The following is a 22,144-nucleotide window of genomic DNA, read 5'->3' as shown; positions in this document are numbered from 1 at the left end:
CAGAAAGAATACAGCTATTCTCTCCCAAGTATTATTCTCCTTCCTCTCAATTCCTTCCTCTTCCCTATCCCTGTTTTTCTGTTGAGTTTGAACTATTTCTGTGCCAAACTCTTTGAATATGTGTGTGTTCAGCCCTCCTTTATCTCTCTCAGATAACACTGAGGTTCATCTCATGACTATTCTCCCCCACCCTTTCCTCCATGTTTGTATGATCTCATATTCCCTATCTATGAGAAATAGCCAATTCCCTGCCCTTCTTCCTCCTTCCTTCCTCTACCAAGACTTCTTTTTAAAAAACTTTAACTCCCTCAATGCCCTGGGGAGACATTAAGGTTTTGATGGCATACTTGTTTGTCTCTGTAATGGAATGTTGTTCTACATGATCATACCTCCCCTTCTAATTGCTTAAATAAATTTACCCTTCTAGATTTCCCTTGACAATTGTGGTTGTATTTCAAAGTTCTTACTTGGCTGTAGCTTTTTCATCAGAAATTCTTAAAAGTCCTCTATTCCATTAAAGGTCAATTTTTTACTCTGTAGAATTATAATCAGCTTTGCTTGGTAAATTAATCTTGGCTGTAAATCTATATTTTTTGTCTTTTAGAATATTGTATTCCAAAATATCCTCTTCTCTATAATAAAAGCTGTCAGGTCTTGTGTAATCTTGACTTGTGTTTCCTTGGTATTTGAACTACTTATTTCTGGATGCTTGCAGTTTCTGCTTTTTCTTTGATGTAGGACCTCTAGATTGTGAATTGTGACATTGGGAGTATGAATTCTCTAGATATTTGCCTCATTACAGTGGTATTTTAGGTTTATGCCCATTCTGTGCCATGGACACCGTACACAATGATGGGAGAGCACACCTCAGGTTTATGGGTAGACTATTATATTATAATTATTCTTGCTTTGCCTTCTGCTTAGTAAATATTTTGATTAAGTTAATGGAGTCAAATGGTTGATTTGTTAAATGGGAAATATACTGGTGGGGACCCGGGAGCTATAGTATAGGAGAATAGCCACCCCCCAGGGTTACCCCTAGAGTCCTGAGTTGGTTGTCATGATAGCTTTCTTCCAAGAACTTCTTTCTACCCACTCCACCCCTGGCCTCATCTGCCAGTGTGAATACAAATTTAGTGAGCCAACTGAGCAAGAGAACTTAGAGAGAGAAATTAAATTACTAAAAGGTTTTCCCTTTGACCTCAATTTTACGAAAACTGGTTTACGTATGTCTGGTTTTTTACTTATAGTTTTCAGAAACGAATTGCCGATTGCCGTTTCTGGCCAGTGGAGATAACAAGAGTTCCTATAGCTCCTGTGTCCAAAGGGAAATCTGCAAAAGTCGATAAGGTACGTGTTCAAGTTAATACGCTTACATAAGACATATTGTCATAGAATTTTCTTTATTCTATCTCTAATTCTGATACCAAAGGACACTTTGAGAGGAGACATGGGTGTCCCTTCTGCTGTCAGCTTCAAAAGAATAAGAACTTGCTATTTTCCCTTTATTATCCATAAATATGTCTTACTACCTTTTTGAGCCTATTAATATTTTTGTCTACACTCTTATTAGAGGAACATACTTCATAAGTCTGCTTTTACTACATAAAGTAGTACTTCTGTTTATTTTCTTAAATTTACTTCTTTCGAATGCCAGTGAGCTTTCCCTAGTTCTGGTGTTCCAGGATTTGATAAATAAGTCTTCATGCACCTAATGCATAATGTTTATGTTTCATAGACCTCAGTTATATCCCTTCTCAACAGTTTATCTTTCAAGAGTGGAAAATCCTAATTTAAAAAATCTGTTTTCATATGACAGATGCCCACCCATTTCCTTGATCATCCCAAGTCACGTGAGAATTAGAAACTCATTTTCTGTTTATTAAGGCATGTTAAGCTTTGACAGCAAAGACAGATTAAGAAAGAAGCAGGAGTTTTACTAATGCATTTGAGTACTGGAAGGCTTATTCCTTCATAGCTTTCTCTTCCAAACGTCAACACTGTATTCAGTATAGTAAAATCCAGTGTACTTAAGGTACCTAAGAGGAAATTAATAGAACTTCTGAGTGAGACGGTTCAGTTTTTCCTGAGGCTTTCGTGAAAGCCTAGAGATATTAGCACGTTTTATTCTCTTTCCTCTCATTAGGAGTTATGGCATTTAGAACTGGGAGGTCCTTTAGAAATCATCTTGTCTAAGCGCCTCACTTGAGAGCTGAGGATGCTGGGACCCAGACACCTTCAATGACTTGCTCAGGGTCACACAGCTAGAAAGCGATAGGACACGAATGTGAACCAGCAGGTGTCCTCAGGTTTTCAGGCTTCTACAAGAAGCTGCCCCTCTCATTAGAAAAGCTTGTTTGATAGTCTTTTCCACTGTGTCTCATCCAAATACATTTTTCCTGTGTTCTTCTGAATGACATTCAATAGCCTCCTCTCTTCTGTATATTTCTTGTCACCTCTCATGCTCCTCATCTCCCATCACCTATCCATTCATTCTCTGTATTGATCAGGACAATAAGCAGAATACCTTTTGCTTATACACAAAGAAGTGTCTCAGGATAATGTTTCCCATATGCTTGTACCTAATCTTCCTTATTTCAAATTCTAAAAATGTAACCCTTTTTGTCCCCTTCCTTAGAAATTGCTTATTTGTTTTTCTCTATTAAAATAGTATAAAATCAGATGGAAAATTCATGTATTTTTTCATAAGGAAAAGCCCTTTTAAAAAGAAATAAAAGCGGGGCAGCTAGATAGTACAGTGGTTAAAGCACCGGCCCTGGAGTCAGGAGTACCTGAGTTCAAATCCGGCCTCAGACACTTGACACTTACTAGCTGTGTGACCCTGGGCAAGTCACTTAACCCCCATTGCCTGCAAAACAAAACAAAAAAACAAAAACCAAAAAGAAATAAAAGCACATCATAGTTTCCCAAGTGTAATATACTTGTGGCAGCAATGCCCTTAAATGCCTTAGAAACTGAAGGAAGGCTAACGTGAGTTAGTCTTATCTAATGCATATTGTTTATAGAAAAAGAAATCTCTTCTTCAGTATAACAGGCTCTCTGCTCTTTTTTTTTATTTTTATTTTTTTATTTTTAGTGAGGCAGTTGGGGTTAAGTGACTTGCCCAGGGTCACACAGCTAGTAAGTGTTAAGTGTCTGAGGCCGTATTTGAACTCAGGTACTCCTGACTCCAGGGCCGGTGCTCTATCCACTGCACCACCTAGCTGCCCTATCTCTGCTCTTATTGATGTGAGTACACATCTCCTCTCGCTGGCAACTTTGAAGCCTTCTGACACTCTGTACACCCTTTGGTCCAGCTTGTGGCTGGTGTCATCACCAGCCTAATCAGACTGTTTTCTCTGGCTCTTGATGAATGAATGGATAGCCCACCGTCTTTTCCAGTAATACATGTTTTCTCACTGCAGCTTGTCAGTCATCATAGGCAAAATGCTGCAGTCTGTTAGCATCCACCACTTCTTTCTTGGTAGCCCTTTAGGTCACCAGCATTTTTGATTCTCTGGAGAATTGTGTGATTCACAGCCAAATAGCATCACCAGGAGGTAGATAGGGATGCCTTTCTTTAATCCTCTCAGCTCCAGTCCCACTTTTCTAGGGCATTCTCCTTTTGGTTTAGAGCACCAGGTCAATTTAAGCAATTAACATTAATTAGCTTTCACAAAGGGATATTTACTTAGCAATACTGTTCTGTTTTGTTTTTTAGTGAGGCAATTGGGGTTAAGTGACTTGCCCAGGGTCACACAGCTAGTAAGTGTTAAGTGTCTGAGGCCGGATTTCAACTCAGGTACTCCTGAATCCAGGGCCAGTGCTCTATCAACTGTGCCACCTAGCTGCCCCAGCAATACTGTTCAATGAAGAACTGTGAATGATTTAGCTATTCTCAGCAATACAGTGATCCAAGACAATGCTAAAAGACTAATGATGAAACATACTATCTGCCTCTGAAACTGATATTGATTGAACACAGACAGAAACATACTGATTTTCACTTTCTTTCTTTCATTTTTTTCTTTTATGTGAGTCTTTTTATACAAAATGACAAACATGGAAATGTTTTACATAATTATACATGTATAACCTATATCTGATTGTTTATTTCCTCAAGGAGGGGGGAGGGAAGGGAGGAATAGAATTTGAAATTCAAAACTTTAAATTTTCTTTGTTTGTTTGTTTTTGTGGGACAATGAGGGTTAAGTGACTTGCCCAGGGTCACACAGCTAGTAAGTGTCAAGTGTCTGAGGCCGGATTTGAACTCAGGTTCTCCTGAATCCAGGGCCAGTGCTTTATCCACTGCGCCACCTAGCTGCCCCTGAAACTCAAAACTTTAAATAAAAATGTTAAAACAAAAAACAATAACAACACTGGATTCAGGAGGACCTGAGTTCAAATCCGGCCTCAGACACTTGACACTAGCTGTGTGACCCTGGGCAAGTCACTTAACCCTCACTGCCCCACAAAACAAGCAAACAAACAAAAAAATACAACAACAACAGCAAAGAGATATTTACTGCAAAGGTATAGCCAGAATTGAAGTAACAAGGCATTTCCCCTTCAGCATCCGGGGGCACATTCTCCCTATATCACTCCACTCCTTAGGGATTGTGGGCTTAAATTTAAAGCAGTTTATACATAGAATTCACTCCCACCAAGTCCACTTCCAACTATAGCAGGCCAACAAATGGATGCCTGTGCCTCTGCTGCTTCTGAGCTAGGTCAAACTGGGTACTTCAGGGCCTTGGCTGCTGCCTTACTCATGTTTGGCCTCCTACAGATCACAGAATGGATCCTAGCTTCCAGATGGGGGAAGAGATAAAGCCTTATGTCCTCTTTTCCCATTAATGCCTTACAGCAGTCCTTGCTGTCTCTTTTGAACACGGCCAAAAGTCAAAAGAGTCAGAGACTCATTTTATCTGATTGATTGCCCCAGTTCCAGCTCAACAGCCAATCCATAGTCTCCTCACCTTGTGGGTTAGCAGACTGGAATCAGTTACAGAGTCAGCATATGCTCCAGATCTGGGGACAGGGCCCTGCCATTAGTCCTCATCACACCTTTCCCAAAGCAGGCTCCCCAGCCCTTCCATGGGGACTGACAGTCACCAGGGAGAGCAGGCCCCACAAGTCCTGAGGGTAGAGCTCCATTGGCCAGGCTCCCTTTATACCTTGGGAGGTTGGGGAGGAGGTAACCTACCAGCTGCTGGGGCAGCAGCTTCCGCTTTGGGGTGACTAGAAGTGTTAGGAATTCTTTTTTCCCAACATTTAGACAAAATTTATACTTTTGCAGCTTCTACCTGTGGTTATTGGCTCTGCCCTTTGGGGTCAATCAGAAAAAAGTCTTATCCTTCTCCCATATATCTCCTTAAATACTTGAAAATGGCCATCAAGTATTGGAAGGCCTGTGCACATGACAGATAGAAGAACTATAAGCAATGAGTGGGGGAAGTTACAAAAAGGCAAATTCCTCTATGCCCTAGATAGCTTCTGAAGCAAGATATTAGATGATATTGATTCTTTTGATTCATAGTTTCTCTGGATGTATTCCTTCAGAGTGATGATGATGGACAAGTTTTCTTTCATGGCGTGGCATATGTCAACATGGTCCCTTTGTTGTACCCTGGTGTAAAGAGAATTCGGGGAGCTTTCCGGGTGTATCCCTACTTAGACGGCACAGTATATGAGAAGGTAAGAAATAACCATATGATATTTATCTTCTGTGTTATCATTTGTGAGGAAAGTGCATTGTAAGCCTTAAAATGCTAAAGAAATATGAATTATCCTTATATCAAAATTCTCACATTGTGTACAAGAATGCATATTTTAGTAAAGGACTTTTGGAAGTAGTACTCTTGGGATATTATTATGCAGTGACATCATCATTAAAGAATCAGAGGAAGATGTTAGGTGTACTGAATAAGATTCTCTGTTAAGACTCTGCAGATGGGGGTCAGCTACATGGCACAGTGGATAAAGCATTGGCCCTGGATTCAGGAGGACCTGAGTTCAAATATGACCTCAGACACTTGACACTTACTAGCTTTGTGACCCTGGGCAAGTCACTTATCTCTCATTGCCCCACCAAAAAAAAAAAAAGAATCTGCAGAAAGATACAAATAAGAATTGTATAAGATGAGAAGGCATGGATGATTTGTGATCTGCAGTGATGAACACACTAATAGATTGAAGTTGAGATTATCACACATGAAAAATAATAAATATAAACATCGAAGTAATTAATAATTAATAAAAATAATTAATAGAGTCATATATTAAGATTACTTTATCATGAAAAATTATTTGAGGCAGTGCAGTTTAGTAAGCATTTATTTATTAAGTGGTTAATATGTGCTAGGTGCCCTGCAAGATCCTGGGAAATGTAAAGAATTAATTGTTATTTAAGGTTTTTATGACCCCCATCTTTTGGCTAGAATTTTTAAAACCCTGGCACGTGCACTTGCAACAGTACGGTGCTCCACCCACTTTGGGCCTGGCAAAATTATAATGACTGGAAGCCCAGTGAGGGCAGTCATGTGATTGTCAGTCAGGGCTGCCAGCCAAGTGGCTTAGAGCTGTGTGTGGTCAGCCTGGGGTCTGCTGAGAAGGGGAAGGGAGGAATTTCGCCATTCTAGCTTGAAGTTGGAAAGCGACAGGACTCAGCTGATCCCTGGGCGGTGGTATTATTCAGGTTGTATCATTTCCCTTCCCCCATTTTTTTTTCCTTTCCCTTAATTCTACTGATCTTGCTTGTGTTTTTAAGTTCGTTCTTGTTAATAAACCCTGTTCTGTTTTTGAGGGAGGCTGTTGGTCTGTCTCCTTCCTTGCCCCAATATTATGGTGAGCCACCTAGCTAACATTCCCCAATTAACATTTAGTCCCTACAGAATGCAATCAAAAAAGCCAAACTAGTCCCTGTCCTCAAGGAGCTGTCATTCTATTGAGGGGAAACACTATACAACATAGAGATAAGTAATTTTCAAGCTGGAGAGATAGGAAGAAGGTCTAGTAAGAAGATATCAATCTATTTATAAACCCAGTTCATCTTATATCTAAAATATCTTTATTTGGGTAGTGCTGGATTGGTTAGCTGAGTGAACCTTGGTCTGTTGATCTTTGTGTGTATGTGTGTGTGAGGCAATTGGGGTTAAGTGACTTGCCCAGGGTCACACAGCTAGTAAGTGTTAAGTGTCTGAGGCCAGATTTGAACTCAGGTCCTCCTGATTTCAGGGCCAGTGCTCTATCCACTGCACCACTTAGCTGCCCCTGTTGATTTTATTCCATATTTCTCACATAGATTCCTTCCACTTCCACTATCACTACCTCATCACCTTTCACTTCTTCCCTCTGCTTTCATTATGATGTAGCTAGGTGTCATGGTAGATGGAGCACCGCGCCTGGAGTCAGGAAGACATGAATTCAAATCTGGCCTCAGACTTTTACTTGCTTTGTGACTCTGGGCAAGTCACTTATCCTCTCTCTGCCTCAGTATCTTCAACTCCAAAGTGTGGATAATAAAAGCATCCATATTTTAGGGTTATTGTGAAGATGAAATGAGATTATATGTGTAAAGCACTTAGCACTAGCTCATAATGAGTGTTTATTTCCTTCCTTCTGTTTAATCCACTGTTCATGTAGCATTTAAAATAATCTTTTTACCAAAATAACTATGTTACACCTCTAGTCATTCCCTTTTGTTTATTTGGGGGGGGGCAATGAGGGTTAAGTGACTTGCCCAGGTTCACACAGCTAGTAAGTGTCAAGTGTCTGAGGCTGGATTTGAACTCAGGTCCTCCTGAATCCAGGACTGGTGTTTTATCCATTGTGCCACCTAGCTGCCCCTTCTTGTTTTTATAATAAAATGCAAACTTCTTAGCCTGACATTCAAGGCCCTCCCTCCACAATCTGGCTCCAATCTACCTTCCCAGCCTTATTTCACATTCCTACCCTTCATGTATACTGTGTTCCAACCAAACTGGACTTCCAATTAAATTCCCTCATCTATAAAAAGATGAACTTTGAGGCTCCTGCTGGCCATAAATCTATTATCCTATGAACCTCAATGTTCCCGGAATGCTACAGTCCACTTTATACCTCATGTGTGTGGACAAGCCATCCTTCATGCCAGGGATGCCCTCATCCCTGACTCTCTCCAAATCTTTCTCCTTTTTTTTTTTTCAAGATAAAGGATTATATTTGCAAACATGACACAGTATCAAAAAGATATGCACCATACCTTTTTATATACAATAGCTAAGTCCTGATCAAAATTATTTTAAAAAGAGAAAGTGTTTAAGAACATTTTGATCTACATTGTATAAATGTATGGCAAAAACCAAGACATCAAAACAAAAGATATTTTAAAATTATTTTAAAAAAAGAAAGTGAGAACGTTTTAATCTACAGTATGTAAATTTATGGCAAAAGCCAAGACTTGTATCAAAGCAAAAGATATTAACAAAATTATTTTAAAAAGAGAAAGTATTTGAGAATGTTTTAATCTACAGTGTATAAATTTATGGCAAAAACCAAGACATATCAAACTCAAATAAATTTGGAGCATAACATTTTTACAACATTTAACATAATTCCAGCTCAGCATATGAATAGATATATACTTGCATTCTAACACTTGACTTTAAAAATAAAATAAAATTTAAAAAACAATTTTTAAAAACACAACCTTCCAGGGGCAGCTAGGTGGCGCAGTGGATAAAGCACCGGCTCTGAATTCAGGAGGACCTGAGTTCAAATCCGGCCTCAGACACTTGACAGACACAGACTTACTAGCTGTGTGACCCTGGGCAAGTCACTTAACCCCCATTGCCCTGCAAAACAAAAAACAAAAAAAAAACCCCACAACCTTCCTAGTGGAAGCTTGGAATCTCTTATCCCATTACTTTGCCTGGTTCCTGTTTTGAAAGGCTTTGAGGCTGAGGGTCTGTGAGATCTCAACTGCTCATTAAATGCTTTCTCTTTGCCTCTTTTTTTTTTTTTTTGCGGGGCAATGAGGGTTAAGTGATTTGCCCAGGGTCACACAGCTATTAAGTGTCAGGTGTCTGAGACTGGATTTGAACTCAGGCCCTCCTGAATCCAGGTCTGATGCTTTATCCACTGTGCCACCTAGCTGCCCCCCTAAATGTCCAATTTGTTTAGTTTGTTTTTTATGGGGCAATAAATATTAAGTGACTTGCCCAGGGTCACACAGCTATTAGGTGTCAAGTATCCGAAGCTGGATTTGAACTCAGGTCCTCCTGAATCCAGGGCTGGTGCTTTATTCACTGTGCCACCTAGCTGCCCCCTTTGCCTCCCTTTTCCACACTAAGATGTTCCCTCCTGATTCTAGCACAAGGATGCAATTGTATTACATAGCCCAGGAACATCACATTGGGTTTTGAATCAGGGGACCTGAGTTCAGATCCTGATTCAGCTATTTACAATTTATGTGACCCTGAGTGAATCCCTTCCACTCTCTAGGCCTGTAAAATGAAAGGGATCAGACTAAATTATTCCTAAGGACCCTTCTAGGACCTCCTCCTTCTTTTTTTTTTTTTTTTAAAGTGAAGTAATTGGGGTTAAGTGACTTGCCCAAGGTCATACAGCTAGTAAGTGTTAAGTGTCTGAGGCCGGATTTGAACTCAGGTACTCCTGAATCCAGGGCCGGTGCTTTATCCACTGCGCCACCTAGCTGCCCCCCAGACCACCTCCTTCTTTAAGGCTCAGGCTAGGGGCTACAACCTCTGTGAAGCCTCCCTAAGCATGTGCATGTTGTGATGCTTTAATAGAAGGGAAGCTTCTTGAGGGCAGGGCAGGGGCTGTGGCCTTTTTGTGTTTGGGCTCCCCAGTACCTTGCCCAGTGCCTGGCATATAGAAGATGCTATAGAAGTGTGTGTGTATATATATATGTATGTATGCATGTATATGTATATATATGTGTGTGTATGTATATGTGTTTATGATATATACATATATAGATGTGTATTTAGAGAGATGGCTAGAAGGAAGAGACAAAAGAGGACCAGCCTTCAGTGATATCAGAAGGCATAATAAAGGTAGGAATGTGCCTCAGTTTTCCCATCTTGACTTTTTGCTGTTGTTGTTTAACCCTAACTTCCTTTGTTTGTGACCTGTGGTGGAGAGTACCCTCTCTGTCTGTGCTTGGGGAGATCTTCCCTTATCACTTTCTTTGCTATCCTGTTTGATTAAATTCCTTTTATCTCATGTGACCTTGGGCTGGTTGGTAAAAGTAAATGCAGCCTGAGTTATGGTTTCCAGTGGATACTAACCCAAAGGGTGCCTTGAACCTGTAGTACGTTTTCTGGAGACCCGAGATAGCTGCATCTGGAGTCTGAAGAACTAAGTCCAAATCTCTGTTGCTCTGCTGTACTTGGACCTTGGACACATGCTTAATATTCCCGGGAAGCAGGTTCCTCATCTGAAAAATGAGGGGCCTCTGAAGTTCTTTCCAACTTTAATCTCGTATCCTGTGGTTCTGTGAAGCAGGAAGACATGGACAATCAATCTGATAATGTAAATAAAAACAAGGCAAAAGGCAACCCATCTCTGAATAAATGTAAATGTCTGTAAGTGTTGAACTGTGGCAGACAAAGCCAGATATATAATCTGTATTGGTTTTGCTCAGCTGTTTTTTCTTTATGTTACAATGGAGGGTTATAGGAGAAGGAAATATAAGGATATGATTACTATATAAAAAAACTCCAAACCATTTTAAAACACATTAAAAGAGTAAGGTAGCTATTGCTCAAGACTAACTGAGATGCTTATGGAAATAGGGAAAGTGTTTAAGAAGCAAGGTCATATCTAGCTTTTTGATTCCCTGATATTGTAATTAACTAGAGGCTTTAACCCTGTCAGAAGTATTGCCTTTGGTTTGTTTCATTTTCCCTCTGATGTGATGATTCTCTTTTTCAGACAAAGTGCCTGTTCAGTCTTTTCCGAGATGTTGGACACCAGAACAAAATGGGAAACCTTCCAGGGGTCAATTCCCCACTGGCTAAACCGATTCTCACCAAGACCGTGAAGGAGGAAAAACCGCCCAAAGAGAAAGACACTGTAAGGAAGGTGTGAAGCTTAGAATATTTGCTACATGGAAGGCCACGTGTCTGAAGGTGGTATTTGAGGCTAGGGTGTCTTCTTAATTTATTCCTTATGTGCAGAGTTGCAAGTATTTAATATGCACTCTTGACCTGAGAGGATCCCCTGTGAGGTCGTGGAGAGGAGGCTGGCCTTGGAGTCAGGAGGGCCTGGGTTCCACTCTGGCCTCTGACACAGATGCAGTCTAGCTGTGCAGACAATGGGGGGTGCCATCAGATCTCGAAGGCTCCAGTGACTCTAACAGCGTAAATTACAGACTGGTTGCTGCTGATCTATATGTGCATCCGTGGAGGGAATTTTCCCCACTGGGATTCCTCCACACTTATGAAATCACAGGTCTAGCTAGAGCCAAGACAAAACGACCACCACAACAGCAAGAAGAGCAAGGAGGAAGTCATAGTTTATAGAACTCTCTGTATTGTCCTCTTTGCTAATCCGGGAACACGTGGAACTGTGTCTGTTGAGTTTTGTGCACTTTCTTTCTTTTTTTTTTACAGTCATCTAGTATAAAATCCCAGAGCTCAGACAACCCCCTGGAAAGTGAAACTCCTTTGTACCAGAATCCAGAAGGACAGGTAATGTGACAAGGACATGTGTCCTGTGCCTTGGAAGTGCTCACATGTGGCCTTGCCTTCTGCAGTTTGCATAAAAAAACCTATAAAGAAATGGCTACCCACACAGCCCCAAGAGTCCAGAGGGGCCCACAAAAGGAAAGAGGACATTTTGAGGGCAGGGTGCTAGGTGGGAAATTTTTTCAAAGCCAGGCCTCAAGGCGCAACCTTTAAATGTAAGCCATTCTTGTGTAGCAATCAATTTCTGAGAAGGAATCATGAAGCCTTAACAGAATTTTCTTTAGAAATGGCTTTCTACTAATTTCTTACATTTTAGTTTTATTTTCAACTGAAATATATTTTGTACTTTGCATAATATAATCAAGTTTTTTTAAATAGTTAATATAATATGGAAGAAACTATTTTTCTTAGAAAAATGTTTCACGTATGTCTCGTGTCTCCTCAACAAAACAGAAAGTTTAAAAATGAAATCAAATTAGAACCTATGTGTAGGATGTCTACTGTATTCAGAGGGCTGTGGGAGATACAGAAAAATGCATGACATGGTTTTTGCCCTCAGCAATTTCACAGGCTAATAAAAGAGATGAGGAATAATAAATGCTATTCCCAGGCAAATGATATTGATTGCCAGATGAATGGCAGTGATAATAAGTGTTGTGATTTCAGAGAAAAAAATAGCTCCCTTTGGGCTAGAGTGTTTTGGGAGTTTGATGAAGACAGAAGGTCTTAATTTGGACTTTATAGCTCGGGCAGGATTCAGACAGGAAGAAAAGAGGTATGGTGGTAAGTGGAGGGAGCCCTAGGTCTGGAGTCATGGCCCCTGGTGGGGACAGAGCCAGTGGCTTTACCCATGTGACATGAGGCAAATGGGCCCTCTCTAAGCTTCATTTTTCTGTGAGTACGGGGGACTGACCAAGCTGATCTTTGGGGCCCCTTTGAGATCCACACCTATAATTCTATGACAGAGAGGCTGAGGATCATTCATTCTACCTCCCTCTTTTGTTTCTCTCCAGCTCTATCCCATCCCGAGCACACAGCAGGTGCCTATTATACTTGTTAACCTAAGAAATACTGAAACTTGTACTTAAGCCCTCCACTACTGTCAAAAAAAGTATTTTAATAGAATGATTTAGAGAAAAGAAAAAATGTCTTCACAGCAATACTTGGAAGCAGGAACATACCTCCTTTTGGAGATTGAACTGGAGAAAGCCTTAGTACCAAAACGACTGCCAGAAGAGCTTGCATCCCGGTATGTAAAATGATTGGCCGTATCTGTGTTGTGAAAATAGCATCATGTACAAGAAAGTAGTTTGACACCAGGGCCTCTGAATCTTACATGCTAAGCAGTGAAATGGGGGCTGCGAATGTCAAATTCTCCTCTTGACTGTGCTTCCGTCTCTTTCCTATGTAATAAAAAAATGCTTAATTTATCAGGTGATCTCCATGTAGGTATATCAATCAGTAAACATGTATTAAGCACATACTGTGTACTGGGGACTGCGCTAAGCTCTGAAGATGCAAAGTCCCTACACTCAGGAAGCTTGCAGTCTAATGGAGAAGACAACAAGCAAACAGCCACATACAGACAGATTACATTCAGGACAAATTGGAGATAATCAACACTAGAATTAAGGGAGATTGGGATGTTAATGGGGATGTGAAGGAAGCCAGAGGTGGAGAGGAGGGGGCATTCCAGGGATGGCAGACATCCAGTGATTATTGCCCACTTGGGAGATGGGATATTTCATGTGCGGAACCCCAAAGAGGCCAGTGTCATTGGATCCCACAGTCCATGGGGGGAGGGGTAACAGGGACAAGGGTAAGAAAACTGGAAAAGTGGGGAGAGGGGAGCATAAGGCTTTGAATGCCAAGCAGAAGATTTTTTATTTGATCCTGGAAGCGATATGGAATCACTGGAATTTACTGAGATGGGGAGGGGTTGGCTTGATCAGATCTGAGCCTTAGGAAGATTGATTGAACAGCATAGCTGAGTGGAGGCGGAAGTGGAATGGAAGGAGACTTGTGAAAGGCAGACCAACTAGCAGGTTATTGCAATAGTCAGGCATGAGGTGATGAGGGCCCACACCAGGGTGGTAAGATGGTTAAATGGAAAATCCTAATTCATATCTTAATGCTATCAATGAATATACATATATAGATAGGCATAGATAATAATTAATATATGGATAATAATTGAAGTTTTTATTATCTAGAAACAGCTTAGTGGACAGCACAATAAGCAACAGTATTCATAGTGTAAATATAGATTCACTGATTATGTTAAGATGAATTAGGATTTTCCAAGTAAGGATCAATCACTAGCCCTTCTAAATCTATTTGCCTCCCAGACAAAGTCTGTGGCTATAATTTGAGAAGTATAAAGCTAATTGTGCAGGTCATAATCTGAACTCTGAAAATTCTAACTTTCTCTAACTTTTTATTCATCTATTTTAATTTTCCCTAGACCTTTATTATTATTTTAAACTGTTACAAGATTTGTGTTCTTAGTGCTTTCTAAAAACCTGCAGTTGTTCCAGAAGACCGAGGATGATAAAGATAACCTTAAATTTCCCTTGCAAATAACCCATTTGTCCCTTTTGTGTCTTGTGAGTAAGAAACATATTGCTTCTTTTATATTTTCTTTATTACTTAGAGTGGATAACAAAATGGTAAATTGTGTATGGACATATTTTTCCAACTTAATTTATTTGGCCTTGAGAGATGTCTTTTGTCATAACTATTTATGTTTGAAAATTTCATTGACATTTAGGGTTTAGATATTTGAATAGACACAGTGTTATTATAGGATAATAACAATACCTTGCATTCATTTAGAGCTGTGAGGCTTGCATTTTTTCATTTGATCCTTACAGCAGTCTTACGGAGGCCTTATTTAGAGGTCTTGTTATCTCCATTTTAATTGGAGGATGCTTAGCTGTACTTGCTCTGGGGAAGGCACCTTTTTCAGAGCTTGCTCATGGGTGGCACCTAATCTAGAGATTCCCTGACCCTCATATCGTTTTCACTGTCCCAGACTGAGGACTGTGTGTGTGTGCTCAGTAGCTTAGCCCCTGCTCTCAACTTTTCTCAGAAGTTTGAGTCACTCATCCTGAACTCCCTGACTCCTCTCTCCCACACCTTAGAATTTCCAAGGGTGAGATAACCCTTCCCTCTTCACTCCTGCTCTTGATTCTGTCCAGGCCTGTTTCCTTGAAGAATTGGCCTCATCAGTTTCTCTTTTCTTTTTTCTTCAGTATCTTTATCTTTGTTGATTTCTTCCTCATTTCCTAAGAACCTTCTCATGCTATCCTTAAAATATCCTTACCTTAACTTAGTGGATAGAAAGAACACTATCGGGGCAGCTAGGTGGCACAGTGGATAAAGCACTCACCCTGGATTCAGGAGTACCTGAGTTCAAATCCAGCCTCAGACACTTGACACTCAGACACTAGCTGTGTGACCCTAGGTAAGTCACAACCCCCATTGCCCCACAAAAACAAAACAAAACAAAAACAAAAAGAAAGAAAGAAAGAACACCATCCCTGGAGTCAGGGAGACCAGAGTTTTACTCCTGCCTCAGACAGTTGCTGGCTCTGTGATCCTGGGCAAGTCCCTTAACGTCAATCAGCCTCTGTTTCATCGATAAAATGGGGGCAGTAACATTACCTACATTACAAGTTGTTAAGGATCAAATGAGATAAAATATGTAAATCATTTTGTAAACCATAAAGCTTTATGTACTTGTTTGCTATTATCTCCTCAAACTATCATCCCTTTTTTCCCCCCATCTACTGATAATTTGATGCGTAGTCATTTTCCAGTTGTGTTCAACTTTTCATGATTCCATTTGGGGTTTTCTTGGCAAAGACAATGAGATGGTTTGCCATTTCTTTCTCCACCTCATTTTACAGATGAGGTGTGTGAGGTAAACAGGATTAAATGAACTGCCCAGGGTCACACAGCTAGTAAGTCTCTGAAGCTGGTTTTGAACTCAGGAAGATGAGTCTTTCTGACTTCAGGTCCAGAGTTCTATCCATGTGCCACTAGCTGCCTGTTCACTAATGAACTCCCATAACAAACGGCACATATTTCCTCTGGCCATCACCACTTCTTTACCTTCATTTCCTTCCTACCACCCATTCACTCTCCAATCCCTAGCAATCTGACTTCTGACCCCACCACTCTATTGTAATTGCTTTCTCTGAGGTCAGTTCTCAATTGACAAAACTGATGACCTTTCCCTCCCTTATCTTCCTTGAGCTTTCTGCAGCATTCTACACCTTTCTTCTAATTCTCCACCAACCAATCTGACTCCACACTCACAATATGCTTCAGGGCTCCCTCCCAGTCACTCTTTTGTCTTTATGTTAAGGGTTATTAACCTGGGGAGTGGGGGTGTCTGTCTTTTAGTGGTTTGATAACTTTATTTTAATATAATTGGCTTCCTTTATCATCATATGTAGTTTATTTTATGAATTCAAAGCTTTATTCTGAGCAAGCGTTCATAGACTTCATCATATTGCCAAAGAGGTCCATGACCAGAAATTTTTAAGAATCCCTGCTCTCTATATTCCCCCCTTGATGATCTCATCCATTCTCACATGTTTAATTCTATCCTCTTCATGGATGAATCCAAAATCTAGATCTTCAACCCAGGTGTGTCCCTTGAACTTGAATCCTCCTCCCCTCCAACTGTTTGATAGACATGTCTACTTCTGTATCTCTCTGGCACCTCATAGGCCTCATGTTCTCCTCCCAGTTTCTTACCATCTCCCAGTGATCCAGCCTAGAAACCTAAGAGTCATCTTTGATGCTTTATTCTACTACACCCTCATAGCCAGACAATCACCAAGTCAGGTTGATTCTACCTCTCCATCATCTTTTTAATCTGTCCTCTTCTCTCCACTTACACTGTCTCAACCTGGAAAATTAATGAAACAATCACTATAACACAAATAAGGTCTTAAATTGGTGCAGAGGAGTTGCAACTCTTGATACCACACAGCAAGTGCCAGGGTACTCAAAAATGGAAACTGGGTACTGGGTTTATGTGAGATACTAGAACAAAGAGAGATTGCCTTTGGGAAGAGTAGTTTCTCACATCTTCTCCAGATAGGTTCATTTGTATAGCAAGCTAAAGATCAGGAAGAAACCTTGGGAAGCTCAAGAAGAGAAAAGTTCTGGGGGTTTTATAAAATAACCAGGAGCTAGACTATAATATTGGGTTAGTCCCAGGCAATTCATTGGCCTGGAAACGAAACTAGATGGAGTTCAGTCAGTTCTCAGTAGATTGTGTTTGTCCACTGCCTTACTCTCACACACACTGAGGGGTCTCATGGTCCTCATTATCTCTGCCTAGACTATTGCGTAAAAACAACCTAACTTGTTTCTTCCACTCTCCTTGCTCCAGTTGTCCTTATGCAGCTGCCAAAATAATATTAGGGCATAAGTCTGACTTCAGTCTGCTCTGGCTCCCTGTTGTCTGTAGGATAAATTATAAAATTTCTTAGTCTGGCATTGTAGTGGAAAGAACTTCCAAACTGGCTCAAGAGGGCTGGCTCACCCAAAGAATTAGAGGCTCACTGAAAATAAAAAAAGTTTATCAGGAAAGAGGAAGATATGGCCGGGAGACAGAGTCACTATGTAGATTGGCACTCTCAGTAAGAAAAGAGTTCATTGCTTTATATGTTTATAAACAAAGAAAGCTGTCAAAATAACTGGGGAGGAGATTACAAAACAAAGGTAAACAACTGGGAGAGACTGTCTGGAGTTTGAATAATGAGCGATCTGCACCCATCCATATCTGTATATCATCTTTGTTCCTTGCCATGTACCAGAGTCTTTGTACTCGGCCACACCAAGTTCCTGAAGTGGGAGGCAGATCTGTTTTCCCCTTGGGAAAGTCTAAGGATTCCTTGGGGTTTCTTGGGGTCCTGCACCCCACTACAGCATGTTCTGGCTCTGGTCTTCCCTCTCTCCTCTTCACATCCTCACCATTCCAACCAGACTGCATTGCTAGCTGTTTCCTGAACTGGACGGGCTTTCTCTCTCCCTCTGTGGATGAGTCCAGGCTGGCATCTCTTTCTGGAATGTCCTCCATCCCGTCCTCAGCTCTGCTTTCCAGAATCTGTCTTTTGATGCTGCCTCCTCCGCAGAGCCTTCTCATCCTTGCTGAGTTTTTCCAGAGCACCACACCTGGGTTTCTCCTTTGCTCCCAGCACACACTACCTTTTATACATGCTATATCCCCCTTAGAACATGACTCAGTTTTGTATCCACTTATCCCACACCATGTACTATCCATTACCTTGACCGTAGTAGATGTTCCATTAGCATTTGTTGGATTGAAATGAATTAAGAACAGAGATGAACACCAGCAGAGTATCTACTGACTCATCACTAGGGGCTTTTAAGAGGACCTTGAAGATTTGAATGTGGTTTGCATTTATCATCCGAATTTAGTACATTAGTGCACTGTAGTGCAGTACATGGTGCATTTTCTTCCTTTGTGATAAAGTGAGCATTAGCAATACCATGTTCTATATATGATGGGAAAAAGATTCTCTTGCTGTTTATCCTCCTGAATGTTCAGGAGTAACTTATTCACACAGATAGCAACTTTAAAAGGAGCTAGATGGCCCAGTGGATAATGTGCTAGACCTGGAGTCAGAAACAACTGAGGTCAAATCTTTCCTCAGATACTTCCTAATTGTGTGACCTTGGGCAAGTCAATCAACTAAGCAGCTTCAGTCTCTTCATCTGTAAAATTAGGATAATAACATGCCTACTTCCTGGGATTGTTGTGAGGATGAAAATGAGGCAATCTTTGTAAAGTGCTCTGCAAACCTTCAAGTATATTCATGCTAGCTATCATTGTTGTCATTATTGTTCTTCTTCTTCTTCCAAAGAACCATTTTGGAGAGAACAATTTTGCTTTCACTTGAAACTAAAAATGTAAAAGAAAAAGTCAGGTAACAGATCTGGGAGAATATCAGACAAGTTCATTAATATTGCTTTCCTTGCCTGGCTTACAACAATACCTTATTTAAAGACAATCCATGTGGCTCATACTTGTTAGTGCCCAAATAAGAGTAGAAACCATCTTTCCTACTGGGCAGGAAAAATAGGACCACTCTAGGAATTCAGTTTGACAAGCCTCCAGGATTTAATTTTAGCCAGATTATGACTCTCTTTTTCTCTCCTATCAGAGTCAAGGAAATGATTCCTCCACGACCTGCCCTAGTCCGCCGAACAGGAGGAGCTCAGAAGGCAAGTACCAGAAATGAAATGAGACCTCTAGTGTTAAGCTGTTAATTGTTGACGGGGACTTGCTACCGGGATCAGGGGCCTAGGTCACCCAGAAAATTGGAGGCTCATCATGGATCTTGTAAAATAAAGAGATTTATTAGGAGAGAGGAATATATGGCCGGGAGACAGAATCACTGTGGACACTTTCCCACTAAGAGAAGAGCTGCTCTTTTTGTATGTTTACAAACAAAACCCAAAAAACTATTTGCAAACAAAAGCTGTATGCGAAGCAGACGGGAGGGGCAAAACAGCTGGAAGGGAATTCCTAGAGTTTGAATAATGGGAAATCAGCACTCATCCATATCGATATGTCATCTTTGTTCCTCGCAGACCAGGGTCTTTGTGCTCAGCCACACAGCAGCGTTCCTAAAGTGGGAGGCAGAGCTGTTTTTCTCTTGGGAAAGTTTAGAGATTCCTTGGGGGTTGGGGTCCCTCATCCCACAACTTTCAGTATAAATTAATGTAATGCTCCTGACCTGCTCATTAGAGCAGGTGCTTTTGAATTGTTTGTCCAGAAGTAGGAATTGGCGGTTGAGAGAAAATTGCCTTCTTATCTTTGGTCCCCTTTGAGACCAGTGATATTCAGTCTAAGGGTATAGTCTGTGTCTGTAAAAGAGAATTTGTTTTTTGTACTTTCAAATGCAGGGCTTCTTTAACATTATTTGTAGCCAGGGCAGTCAACAAAGCTAAATGACTTACAAAATTATAAGTGACCCAGTGACCTGGACCTTTTGGTTTTTGTTTTTTTTTTTTTAGTGAGGCAATTGGGGTTAAGTGACTTGCCCAAGGTCACACAGCTAGTAAGTGTTAAGTGTCTGAGGCCGGATTTGAACTCAGGTACTCCTGACTCCAGGGCCGGTACTCTATCCACTGTGCTACCTAGCTGCCCCTACCTTTTGGTTTTTTTGTTGTTGTTTTTTTTTTTGTTTTTTAGTGAGGCAATTGGGGTTAAGTGACTTGCCCAGGGTCACACAGCTAGTAAGTGTTAAGTGTCTGAGGCCGGATTTGAACTCAGGTACTCCTGACTCCAGGGCCGGTGCTCTATCCACTGTGCCACCTAGCTGCCCCGACCTGGACCTTTTGTATCATAAAATTGTGCCACTGTTTTTTGTGGATTAAATATGTGGGATCGATGGGAGAAAACTGGTGATCATTGGGTGTACTGGGCATTTTACACTGTAGGAATCCCAACTGGTATTGCCTCATCAAGTGAAATTTCCCTAGGTGTTTCTGTGTGGTAGCAAGACTTCCCCAGGGCCACCCAGGTCATAAAAGCCTTCAAGAAAATGTGTTTAAGTGGATGGGGAGTGTGTATGTGTGTTTTGTTGTAGAAGAGACCAGGCGTACCAAAAGTCTTGGTGCCATTATAAGCTATGAATGTGTCACAGGGGAAATAGGTGGTGTGTGTGTGTGTGTGTGTGTGTGTGTGTGTGTGTGTGTGTGTGAGAGAGAGAGAGAGAGAGAGAGAGAGAGAGAGAGAGAGAGAGAGAGAGGTCCTTAGGTATTTCTCTTTAAAGAATTACACTCAGGGGCAGCTAGGTGGCACAGTGGGTAGAGCACTGGCCCTGGAGTCAGGAGTACCTGAGTTCAAATCCGGCCTTAGATACTTAACACTTACTAGCTGTGTGACCCTGGGCAAGTCACTTAACCCCAATTGCCTCACTAAAAAAAAAAACCAAAAAAACAAAACAAAAGAATTACACTCTCTTGCACACAATCCAATTAGAATCAAACAGTCTTTTATTTGGATGCTTAAAGAAAATGACCAACAGGGAAGTCAAAGACTTCCCTTGAAGGGAGGAGATATCTTAGAGACATACATGTTGCTCATCCAACAGAAGAAAGGTAAAAGCTTTTATAGAGCACAGATGGTGGGGGGATGGATGGGGTGACCACCTGACTATGGAAGTTCCCTTTTGGGGTGGGGAAAGCTTGAATGAGAGGTGGTGGTCCAGACTTCTGGAGTTATCTCTGTCCCCTGGTGCCCATCAGGCAGCAGTCACACTGGCTTATCTCCCTTACTTCTTAGGTGTGTCTGTCATTTAGTTTGGCTTCTCAAGGAGAGTTACCCCAGACTCATATCAATGCCAAAGAATAGCACTTCAGCTTTTGGGACACCTTGACTTGTAGGTCTTTTGGGGTTGGGGGAAGGTAAGGACCACATCAACCTTTAGGTTAAACAAAATGTTTAGTTTACTTTGCATATATAACAAAAATGGAGTGAAAGATTTGATTATTATTTTTTTAATTCACTATTAGCTACCATGGAAAATGGGTTGATATTGTGTTGTAATATATTATTACAAGGTATTGTGATGACATCAATAGAATCCTATACCCCTTATGCTGTCCCCTGTTGTCCAATCCCAGAGTTGTTACCAATAGCAAAATCCCAGATCCTTTGGAGTTATTTGTTTCCTAATAAATATTTTTATTTAAAGTTTTGAGTTCCAAATTCTATCCCTCCCTCCTTTCCTCCCCTTTCCCCTCCCTGAGGTGCTAAGCAATAAGATACAGATTATACATGTGCAGTTACGTAAGACATTACCATATTAGTCATTTTGTATAAGAAGACTTGAATAAAAGAAAAGAAAAGAAAGAAAGTGAAAAATAGCATGCTTCAGTCTGTGTTCAATCAATATCAGTTCTTTCTCTGGAGGTGAATAGTATGCTTCATCATTAGTCCTTTGGCATTGTCTTGAATCACTGTATTGCTGAGAATAATTAAGTCATTCATAGTTCTTCATCAAGTAGTATTGCTGTCACTGTGCACAATGTTCTCCTGGTTCTGCTCACTTCACTATACATCAGTTTGTATAAGTCTTTCCAGGCCTTTCTGAAATCATCCTGCTTGTCATTTCTTATAGCCCAATAATATTCCATCACCATCATATACCACAGCTTGTTTAGCCATTCCCCAAATGATGGGCATTCCTTTGCTTTCCAATTCTTAGCTACCACAAAGAGGTGCTATAAATATTTTTGTACAAATAGGTCTTTTTCTCTTTTTTGGGATGTCTTTGGGATATAAACCTAGCAGTGGTATTGCTGGATCAAAGGGTATGCACAGTTCTATAGCCCACTGAACATAGTTCCAAATTGTTCCCTCTACAGTTATTTGAATGGTCAGGTATTCACATGGA

The 22,144-nt window shown here is 40.8% G+C and overlaps 1 protein-coding gene across 1 annotated transcript in view; it reads left to right on the top strand.

Annotated features, from left to right (window-relative positions):
* The window catches only part of CFAP70 (cilia and flagella associated protein 70), a 78,144-nt gene that overhangs the window by 18,903 nt on the left and 37,097 nt on the right, over window positions 1-22,144 (top strand). The window contains exons 9-14 of the mRNA XM_043985473.1: window positions 1,251-1,350; window positions 5,563-5,697; window positions 10,939-11,088; window positions 11,619-11,696; window positions 12,851-12,942; window positions 18,902-18,962. Of these exons, the coding sequence (XP_043841408.1) occupies window positions 1,251-1,350; window positions 5,563-5,697; window positions 10,939-11,088; window positions 11,619-11,696; window positions 12,851-12,942; window positions 18,902-18,962 (616 nt within the window). The remainder of the gene's footprint in view (window positions 1-1,250; window positions 1,351-5,562; window positions 5,698-10,938; window positions 11,089-11,618; window positions 11,697-12,850; window positions 12,943-18,901; window positions 18,963-22,144) is intronic.

This window comes from Dromiciops gliroides, chromosome 2, assembly GCF_019393635.1.
Source record: "Dromiciops gliroides isolate mDroGli1 chromosome 2, mDroGli1.pri, whole genome shotgun sequence".
Taxonomy (NCBI): Eukaryota; Metazoa; Chordata; class Mammalia; order Microbiotheria; family Microbiotheriidae; genus Dromiciops; species Dromiciops gliroides.
The sequence above is the reverse complement of the archived record's forward strand: the minus strand, read 5'-3'. Positions and strand labels throughout refer to the sequence as shown.